This window comes from Pinus tabuliformis, chromosome 9, assembly GCF_031772625.1.
Source record: "Pinus tabuliformis cultivar Carrire ecotype Pingquan chromosome 9, CPIR1, whole genome shotgun sequence".
Classification (NCBI taxonomy): Eukaryota; Viridiplantae; Streptophyta; class Pinopsida; order Pinales; family Pinaceae; genus Pinus; species Pinus tabuliformis.
In genome coordinates this window covers 1,436,421,534-1,436,431,870 of record NC_142307.1, presented here as the reverse complement: position 1 = coordinate 1,436,431,870, position 10,337 = coordinate 1,436,421,534, and the positions used below count along the sequence as shown (strand labels likewise).

General features: G+C 37.6%; 2 protein-coding genes across 3 annotated transcripts; both read left to right on the top strand.

The window, feature by feature from the left end:
- Positions 1–446: 446 nt before the first annotated feature.
- Positions 447–4,865, top strand: LOC149153960 (putative disease resistance protein At4g33300). 2 transcript variants are annotated; one of them, XM_089439909.1, is made up of 4 exons: positions 447–953; positions 2,212–2,567; positions 2,716–2,921; positions 3,628–4,865. In XM_089439909.1, the coding sequence occupies exons 1-4, from the start codon at positions 936–938 to the stop codon at positions 3,681–3,683; spliced, it is 636 nt and encodes a 211-aa protein (XP_089296035.1). In that variant the 5' UTR covers positions 447–935; the 3' UTR covers positions 3,684–4,865. The 2 variants fall into 2 exon arrangements, with proteins under 2 accessions (XP_089296035.1, XP_089296034.1); XM_089439908.1 differs by having other exon boundaries at positions 2,713–2,921.
- Positions 4,131–8,543, top strand: LOC149153959 (uncharacterized). Its single transcript, XM_089443990.1, has 3 exons — positions 4,131–4,453; positions 4,827–5,045; positions 7,542–8,543. Exons 1-3 carry the CDS (start codon positions 4,131–4,133, stop codon positions 8,251–8,253), a joined length of 1,254 nt encoding a protein of 417 aa, XP_089300116.1. The 3' UTR covers positions 8,254–8,543.
- Positions 8,544–10,337: the final 1,794 nt, after the last annotated feature.

Genomic DNA, 10,337 nt, shown 5'->3' with positions numbered 1-10,337 from the left:
TTTGTTTGCACCCACCTTATATGTAAAAACATATAAATATTTTCAATACAACCAAATTAAAATCATATTTTTCCATTTAAAAATTATTAAATTGAAATTAAAAAAAATTACACCTAATAAACTTAAACAACAACCATAAAATTATATTATTATTATTATTATAAATATTTTCTAACCTAACCAATAACCAAAAACATTATATAGTTACTTCTTTAGTGATGTGAAAATAAAAAAAAAATGTATTTATTGTTTTAATAACACCTAATAAACTTAAACAACAACCATAAAATTATATTATTATAAATATTTTCCAACCTAACCAAGAACCAAAAACATTATATAGCCACTTAACTAGTGATGTGAAAATAAAAAAATGTATTTACTGTTTTTCACTATGAAATTAGCATTTTTGAAAAAAGGTAAAGCTTGAAACAAGAAGCCTGGCGTTGAGCTGGTAAAACAGTGTGAGAAAACCAGCCATTTTATTACTTTTCACAACCTCAGATATACTTCTCGAATTCAGCAGCTGGAGAAGGAGATTTGTGGCTTCGTTCAGTGCCAAATGCCTCCCCATATATTGCTTGATTTGAAGAATCTCATAACAGAGCTCAAGAGTTTTCACCATTTGTACGAGGTGGGGTCAGTGGATGAGAGCGAGATGACTGAAAGAATGTGCAAATATGTGGCCAAGGTCAGCAATGATCCCCATGAGAATATCATGATGCTTCAACAAATGGGAGTAGAAGACCTGTTTGATGGAGCTGTTGATGAGGCTCCCTGTAGTTATAAATTATCAATAAAGTCTGATTTTGTACTGGGGTTGGAGAAAAGCATTTCGAATTTGAAGAGAATACTGCTCCAGCAAGAGGTGTCAGTTGTTGGGGTGCAAGGTATGGGAGGGCTTGGCAAAACAACTCTGGCGTTAGCTCTCTTCAATGATCAAGAAATTAAAGGTAACTAGGGTTTCCATCTTTTGAAACCATTTTTCTCTCCTAAAAGGTACTTCGTTTTTCCTTTGGTTCCAGGGTAGCTGCTGCAAAAGCCAATATCTTGTTTATATTTTCTTTTACTCTCGTTTTTGCTAAAATCTGATACTTATATTACTAACAGAAGCAGATCCAACCAGGTCTGAGATGCACCTAGAGGTTGTGAAGTCGGAAGTTGCATGTCTCTACGTTGAGAAATGCATCCTTCACAACCTCAGACCTGTGTTTAGATAGGTTTGTGTTAGTGTCCATGTTCAATACAACCAATGCTCTGTCTAAATTCATTATACTATCACACAGACACATGCAAAAGTTGATGGATCACCCTTACCCCTACCCAAACTGTAGAATGCACCTCTCTTTTGTCCCTGCAACTAAAAGGGATATGATTGCTATCCCTGTAAGAGTACATAATTAGTTATCTTCACATCAAATAAGCCTTCCTCCTACCCATCAATGCAAGTAGAGCAAGTCCATGAGATCTCGCTATTGATTCTAGTAGAGCAAATCCTTGAGATCTTGCTCCTTAATGTGGCTTTTCACAGTAATTTCTTATGGCAATCAGATGCGTTGAACATTGAATCACTTTTGAGTTCAAAATGAAGAATTTACGAATTTTAGTTATTCTATCTTTGACGAATCTTCAAACGTTTTGACACACATTTTACGCCATAGGTAGTAGAGAGTGAACATCCTTACCTGTGAAGCACTCCAGACAGGGTTGTGGTAACATCCAGGATCTCCGGAAGAACGCTCTACCAGTAAAATTGTGGCATAATATACATGTAAAAACTCTTTCTAACCAAGACCAGACCTTCTTAACAAATTGGCACGTACAAGAAACATAGCCAACATCTTCCGAATCCCCATAATAGATGCAACTTCTGTAAAGCCTCTTTTATGAAGCCTTTCTTCAGTTGAGACTACGGAAACCTGGGTATCCCAAATGGCTTGCAGTTTGTTGTGGTATTTATATTTGTTGTTACCAAGAGTCCATATAGATACAAAACTCCACTGAGTCTTCCAAACTCTCCTAAGTTTGACTTCTCTTGACCAAAAAAGAGCCAAGTCAAACTAGCCACTGAAAGAATCAGTCAGATTGGTCAAAATTGGTATAACTCGACAAGTTTATATGCAACTTGGTCGAGTCCTGTAAGACAATGTCGTACTTGGTAAGGTCCATCTATAGAATTTCCACTTATAGTTGTTAATGTATGAACCACAGGTGCAAGCAGAATGTAAAGGCCTTCCACTTGCTTTGAAGGTAATCGGAAGCTCTTTGCATGGTCAGCCTCTCCCGGCATGGGAGAGAGCCAAGAACAAGCTCTTAAATGGGGAACCAATCTCAGATTATCACAAACAAGGGCTTCTTAGAGTCTTGGAAACTAGTATTGATGTCCTCGATGAGGAAACAAGGGTTTGCTTCTTAGACTTGGGATCATTTCCAGAGGATAGAAAAATTTGTGTTGAATCATTATTGGACATTTGGGTTTATGTGCGAAAAATGGACTGGCAAGATGCTTTCGTCATCTTGTTAGAACTTGCAAGTAGAAATCTGTTGAATTTGACAAGCAATCTCAGGTAAGTGCCTTTGCAAGTAGAAATCTGTTGAATTTGATAAGCAATCTCGGGTAAGTTCCTTCTCGACTATTTGTTGTGCTAGGCTCTTTGATCATGGCTTCCTTTATCTTATACATTGTGTTTTCTTCTTAATTGGATGTAATAGCAGACCAGCCATCAATTATGGAAGTGCCTCTGAGCTGTACTTTTCTCAGCACAATGTAATGCGACATTTGGCCATATATTTGGCTTCCCGAGACAGTATAGTTCATAGGAAGAGGTTGCTTATGCCTAGTCAGGGGCACAGTTTGCCAAGAAAATGTAAGCTGCCTGAGGATCAAGCATTTGATGCTCAAATAGTTTCCGTTTCCACAGGTGGGTGATTCTAGCAGCCTGCTTAAAGTGTATGTATTTATTTGTTTGAAGCATTTGGAGCCAAAAGCACTGCATTCGGAATTTCTGTTTCTTTTCCCTAGCCCTTGTGTTTCCTGCTAAGCAAGAAGTTGAACCAACAAAGGATGCAGGCAGGCTGTCATGGGCCAGGCCTAGAAACCAGAGAACCTTGTGAATAAAATATTTTGGGGCTGTTTATAATGAAGTTTTTATTTTCTAAGCATTTCCTACCAAACTGCACTATCCAATCACCAAATTCTCTAAAAGCTTCTGCTAATATTTTTACGTTTAATAACAGTTTTTTATGTTTTCGAAAAAATATATATGAACCAATTAATAATGTACCTTGGATACTTGTATTATCTGCTTTCCTTTTACGCAAAACACTACCTAGCAGTGTCAAGCAATTAAATTCAGGGTAAAACATTTATTGCTGTTGATCTACCAGCATATAAACGACCTGCATTCACATACAATATTTAGTTTGTGCTCAAGATTACATGTCCATGTCACTTGCGAATCTTACCTTATAATCAATAGCTGATCACTGCGTGATCTACATCTAGTGATCACAAACAAATTTCTAGGTGTTGGCCATTATGTCAAAAATCTTAGAAAGTGATTTCATAGTATGTTCAATAACCCATATGTTCTAATTGAACTTTGCATGTGTGGTTTATCTATGTAGGTGCCATGGAAGAGACTCAGTGGTGCAATATGAATTTCTCTGAGGCAGAGGCTTAAATTTTACACTTTTCTGCAAGCGAATACTTTCTTCCACTGTTTTTCAGTTCTATGAGAAAACTGAAGGTTCTCATAGTATTAAATTATGGGTCCAAGAGAGCCATAGTGAATGGTCTACCAGCATTATCTTCTCTCACTCAGCTTAAGACTATCCACTTAGAGAGGTTAATTGTTGCACCACTTCAAGAGCACAGTCAAGCCTTACTGAACTTAGAGAAGCTATCTTTGAGCTTATGTGAAGGGCTTGGAAATATGTCCAGGTTCAACAGTGCCCAGTCAAGCCTAGAGCTTCCCCTGATACTAGATTTTAACTTGGACCATTGCTGTGATTTGGAGGAGTTTCCTGCTGGAATTTGTGACATGACTTCACTTCAAAAATTTTCTATCACTAACTGTCACCTCCTTGAAAAGTTACCTGATGACTTGGGAAAGCTCATATATTTAAGAATGTTAAGGTTATTGGCTTGTCTAGGTCTGAAAGAGCTTCCAGCATCTATTGGAAAACTTGGGAAGCTGGAATATCTCGACATTTCGCTATGTGAGTGCTTAGAAGAACTTCCAGAGGAAATAGGGCAACTAAAGAAACTCAAGGAGCTTGACATGAGAGAATGTTCTCACTTGAGGAAGCTGCCTGAGTCAGTTGGAGGACTGAAATCTCTAAAGCATGTTCTCTGTGACGAGCAGATTGGGCAGCAATGGATGCAGGTCAAGAGCTCTGCTCTCATGGAGCTGAGAGTTGAAGTTGTAGAAGCACACTTCAGCTTGGATTGGCTGGATGGTTGACATCCTACCTAGACAGAATGCAGATGTAAGGAGTTTCAGCTTATACTGATAAGAGATCAAGACAAGCTTGTATTTTCCTATTATGAAAACTTCGTTCTCAGATGATGTTCAAACTGTAGGTAGTTTCATTCTAATTATCCTTTGATGTGCTGTGTATGCCAAATATAAGATAACCGATAGCAACCCTCTTCAATAACTATTGATAGTGACAAATTCAATTGCCTGGGGAAGTAAATAACAGAAACCTTGATTCTCGTACTGTCAGAATGTTGTAATTTTGCTAGTTATTAGCGCCAAGGCATCCAGCCAGACATACTTACACGGTCAACCCAATGGGTTTGAGGGTTAAAAAATTTATAGGTTTTCCGAAAGCGGGTGTCTATTGGGAAAAAGCTCAGCCGGAGATTCGAAAGCGGGACCTCAGCTTCACTTGAACGTCCGGGCAGAACCTGAGCCAAGGTTTGTTTTCCAGTTTGACGGCGAGCCCGAGTGCAGTCCGCAGGTCTTGCAGATTCAGGGCAATATTCGGCAACCAATTTTCAGCTACAAGTTTAGCCGCGACAGGAATTCTAGATCACGGTTGGTGCTCTGATTCTTAGCTACGCATTATTTACTCTCAACTACATTGTGCAGAATCTCTAGAGCTTGGTATACAGGATTTTCTTTTGAATTGAATGAAAAAGGACGCTACCGTGAAATTTAAATCCCTTACTTGTTTTCACAATATGCTTTCTATTATCAACCATTAATGTGTGGCAACCGTGCCTTTAGCAGTTTGGCAATATTACAAATGACTTTCTATTGTTATCATTGTGTCTATTGTTATCATTGTGTCATTATGTGGCAAGTGTGCATTTTCCTAATTCTGGCAATATTTCAATTGAATATAGATGGCTTAGAAATTCTTCACCTAGGTGGGTATCTTATTCTGCCAAAGTCACCCAAACATGCAACTGGTCTTAACCACTTGAAGCAGCCTGCTTACTTGAGCAAGACAGCCCATGAGGGATGACATTGAGTCGGATGACAGGGATATGAAGCATTCCCACTTCAACATCTCTAACCAAGCCCTTATATTAGACACACAAATGTCCCCATTTCCAGTGAATTTTCTGATCTATAAATTCGGTGGTCCTCTCCCAGTCAACCCATAACTTTAAAATTTGAATAAACTACTGGATCAGGTTGAATGTTGGCTGTCTTCTGGCATAGATTGCGGGTAATGGGGTGTTTAGAGTGCCCATTATCAAACTTCATGCAAAATTGGTATATATTCTATCATATTTAATGTCAGACTGTCCTGCAGTTTAGATTATATTTTAAGAGCTAAGCACCATAACAAACCCGGTGGTGTCTTTTTTCTGTTTGTTATTTTGCTATATTTTTTTTTAATGTAAAATTTGTGTATGCTATTGTAGGTTGTTTGTTTGAACTTAGAAATTTGAATTTCTTTAGCAGATTTTAAAGAAATGGGGTGTTTAGAGTGCCCATTATCAAACCCCATGCGAAATTTCTATATATGCTATCATATTTAATGTCAACCTGTCCTGCAGTTAAGATTAAATTCTAAAAGCTAACCACCATACAAACCCCGGTGATGTCTTATATATTATTTATGTAAAATCTGTGAAGGCTATTGTAGGTGGTTTGTTTGAAATTTGAACTGCTTTACATAAAAATTTGTGGAGGCTATTGTGCGTGGTTTGTTTGAAATTTGAGTTTGTTTGAAATTTGAAGTTTGAACTGCTTTAGCAGATTTTAAGGATTTGTATCATTAGAGTGTGTTTCTGTTGTCGAAATAGTTTGTCATGTTTTGGATCGTATGAAGGGATTGTTGTTTGTTTTTTGTTTTTCCTTTGTATGTAGCTAGAGATTGGTATACAGGATTTCCTTTTGAATTGAATGAAAAAGAACGCTAGTGTGAAATTTAAATCCCTTATTTGTTATCACAATATGCTTTCTATTATTGTTGCCATCAATATGTGGCAAGAGCACCTTTCCCAGTTTGGCAATATTACAATTGACTTTCTATTATTATTGGTATCAATGTGTGGCAAGTGTGCATTTTCCCAATCTGACAATATTCCAATTGAATGTAGATGGCTTAGAAATTCTTCACCTAGGTGGGTACCTTATTCTGCCAAAGTCATCCATACATGCAACTGGTCTTAACCACTCGAAGCAGCCTGCTTTCTTGAGCAAGACAATGCATGAGGGATGACATTGACTCGGATGTGAACCTTGACAGGGATATGAAGGACTCCCACTTCACCATCTAACCGAGCCCTTATACTAGACACTCAAATGCCCCCATTTCCAGTGACTTTTCTGATCTATAAATCCAGTGGTCCACTCCCAATCAAACCATAAATTTAAAATTTGAATAAATGAGTGGATCAGGTGGAATGTTGGCTATCTGCTGGCGTAGATTGTGAGTTATGGGGTGTTTAGAGTACCCATTATCAAAACCCATGTAAAATTTGTATATATGCTATCAAAATTAATGTCAGACTGTCCTGCAGTTTAGATTGAATTCTAAGAGCTAACCACCATAGCAAAGCCCGGTGATGTCGTCCTTTTTTTTAAAAATTTGTGTAGGCTATTGTAGGTGGTTTGTTTGAAATTTGAAATTTTAGTTGCTTTAGCAGATTTTAAGGAAATGGGTTGTTGAGAGTGCCCATTATGATATTTAATGTCAGACTGTCCTGCAGTTTAGATTAAATTCTAAGAGCTAACCACCGTAGCAAACCTGGTGATGTCTTATATGTTTTTTTTATGTAAAATTTGTGGAGGATATTGGAGGTGGTTTGTTTGAAATTTGAAATTTTAAAGTTGAACTGCTTTAGCAGATTTTAAGGTTTTGTACCATGAGAGTGCGTTTCTGTTGTGGAAAGAGATTGTCATGTTTTGGATTGTATGAAGGGATTGCTGTCTATTTTTTGTTTTTCCTTTGTATGTAGATGTTTCTGTGGATGGTTGCATGTTATTGTTCTGTTTTATTAGCAGGGGTTTAGAGACTGTTTTTGTATTTGTGGATTTCTTTTGATTCTGATTACAGCTTTTTATCTGTCACAGATCGATCCAATGTGACTCAAGTAATAGGGGCTGGTTAAGCTCCTGCAATAGTAGTCGGGAGAGAGATATAAGGGTACGGAAAGGATGGTTGGTTATGATACATGATCTTTCTGGGTCTCCAGTTGCAGCTGCATCAATGGTAACTCCTTTTGTTCCTTCAGTTGGTACAGATAGGGTTAGCCGCTCTAACCCTGGAGCTTGGCTTATTCTTAGACATATGGGAGAAGGTAGTTGGACGCCATGGGGTCGACTGGAAGCTTGGAAAGAATGTGGCGGTAGTGACGGTTTGGGCTGCAGATTTGAGCTTGTGGCAGAGGGCTGTGGATTGGTTGGCATGAATAATGGGATATTGCTTGCAGAATCAATGATCAGTTCCCAGAAGGGAGGGAAGTTTCTGATTGACATGGGTAATGGATGGTCAGGATGTTCATCCCTCAATTCTCTTGTTGCAAGTCCTCACAGCAGTGGAGATTTTTCTTTCAGCCAGTTCTCCTATCCTGTTTATAAAGGCTTTGTGATGAGTTCTACTGTTCAGGGAGAACGTCAATGCAGCAAGCCCGTTGTACAAATAGCCATGAGACATGTTAATTGTATGGAAGATGCTGCAGTCTTTGTGGCCTTGGCAGCAGCAGTAGATCTGAGTATGGATGCTTGCCAGCTAGTCTCACGGACGCTGAGAAAGGAACTGTGTCAGGAAGATGGGATTTTTTAGTTGTGTCAGACGTTGTATAAACAAGTTTTGATCCTTATTTTGATTTTGTCATGGGATAGCACCATGTTTTCTGCATTTGGGCTTTGAGATTTTTCCACAAACACAAAAGCATATTGTTTGTTTGTTTGCTGCTGTTCAGTTTACTGCATGTTATTGTGAATTGTACGTGGTGCTGCTGCCAGTTATAAGCATTTATCTGTGATCATTACTCGAGATCATCGATATACTTTTCTTTGCGGGCTCGTTCTTGGAGCTCTATGGAAGATTCTAAGAAGGGCAGCAAATCCCACTCTGCATATAGTTAATCTGATAATTGTGACAGGGAGAGAGGGGGCTTTTCTGTATTTAATATAATGTTAGGCTCTTCTCCTCCTATTTCACAGATGATGAAGTTGGTTTAGTTAACAACCAAAATTAAATGGAGGTTGAAATGAAAAAAATCATCATACAATCTTCACCGGTGTTGCAACGAGTGTTCTTTGGTTTGTGGTGACCTTTTTTTTTAAATCACCAACAATCACGTTTAACCAGCGTAACAATTCAGAATATTTTATTTTTAGTTAAAGTGAGGCTCACAGAAAGCTAGCCTATCTAACCCATAAGTTATGAGAGGTTAAACATGACCCAAATTTGGTTTTGTGGTTACTTCCGTTCGGTGCACAAAATGTGCATTTCTTCCAAGGAATTTAAAGTTTTTTTTACTTCTAAAAGGATCTGTACAAAGTTTTAAACGAAATTCCGAAAACTTTTATATTAAAAAGCTTTGTTGGGTAACGATTTTTAATGAAAATTTCCAAGATTTTTTTGATGGGTAAAAAATACCCAGCTTTTTGTATTTAAAGTGTGTTTTATCGTTTTTTTTTTACCAGCAAGAAAAGGTTCATGTGTTTTATTTATTTTAATATCATAAATAGCAGTGCTTGTTTAATTTAAAAATTTATTTTTTCCATAAATTTAAAATTATTCACCATACTAAACAATGATATAATTGATCATTTGACTTAGTATATATGAAAGTTCACTATGCTAAATAATGATATAATTAGTCATTGAATCTAGTAATGATATAATTGATCAATGGAGTAGTCTACCTAGGCGGTAGAATGGCCCGTTTTCCGTCACCGGCCGGAAAATCGTCCGGCTCCGGCCACCAGGAATGTCTCCGTCCTCCGCCACCCTCCCCTAGCTCCGCCACCCTCCTTCTCCGCTTCTCCGCCACCCTCCCCTGGGAAAACGGGCCATTCTACCGCCTAGGTAGACTACTCCTGCAAATAATGGTGTAAATTTGGGATGCAAACTTGGGTGCAAAAAAAGAAAAAAAAAATGTAAGAAAAGACAAAAAACAAGATGCAAAATGGGGCTGAAAAAAGGTGAAACCAAGGATGCCATATTGGATGTAAAAAATGATTCCTAATCACATGCAAATTTAGGCTCAAACTCAGACACAAAATTATATGCAAATGTGGACACAAAATGAGGCAAAAAAAGATGCAAATTTGGATGGTGAAAACGATGTAAAACTAGACACCAAAAAAATGCAAAATTGGATGAAAAAGTCGGTGTAAATAATGGTGCAACATTGGACACAAGTAGACATAAAAAAATGGTGCAAAAAGGGGCATAAAATAGCTTAAAATTGGATGCAAAACTTGGTGCAAAAACAAATACAAAAGTAGACGTAAAAAATGGCTCTAAATTGAATGTACCATTAGACACAAAATAAGATGCAAAGGTGGACACAACACATGACTCAACATAAGATGCAAATATAAATGCAAATTTGGATGCTCAAAATGATGTAACATTAGATGCAAGAGATGGTGTTAAAAATGATGCAAAATTGGATGAAACAAATGACGCAAAATATGGTGCAAAATGAGATGGGAAAAATGGAGACAAATCAAACATAAATGTGGATGTAAAAAATGGTCCAAAAAAAGATGCAAAAATGGGCACAAAAATGGATGTAAAATTTGGTGCTAAATCAAATTCAACACATGGTGCAAATATAGGCACCAAAGCTGGTGCAAAAATAGAAGCAAAAACTAGTGTAAGACTAGATACAAAACTTGGCGTAAGACTAG

Coding starts and splice junctions, on each gene's coding strand:
- LOC149153960 (XM_089439908.1), top strand. Junction 2,568..2,712: donor AATTTGACAAGCAATCTCAG/GTAAGTGCCTTT, acceptor TGGATGTAATAG/CAGACCAGCCATCAATTATG. Junction 2,922..3,627: donor AATAGTTTCCGTTTCCACAG/GTGGGTGATTCT, acceptor TTATCTATGTAG/GTGCCATGGAAGAGACTCAG.
- LOC149153959 (XM_089443990.1), top strand. CDS start 4,131: ATGTTAAGGTTATTGGCTTGTCTAGGTCTGAAAGAGCTTCCAGCATCT. Junction 4,454..4,826: donor GCACACTTCAGCTTGGATTG/GCTGGATGGTTG, acceptor AAAAATTTATAG/GTTTTCCGAAAGCGGGTGTC. Junction 5,046..7,541: donor GACAGGAATTCTAGATCACG/GTTGGTGCTCTG, acceptor TATCTGTCACAG/ATCGATCCAATGTGACTCAA.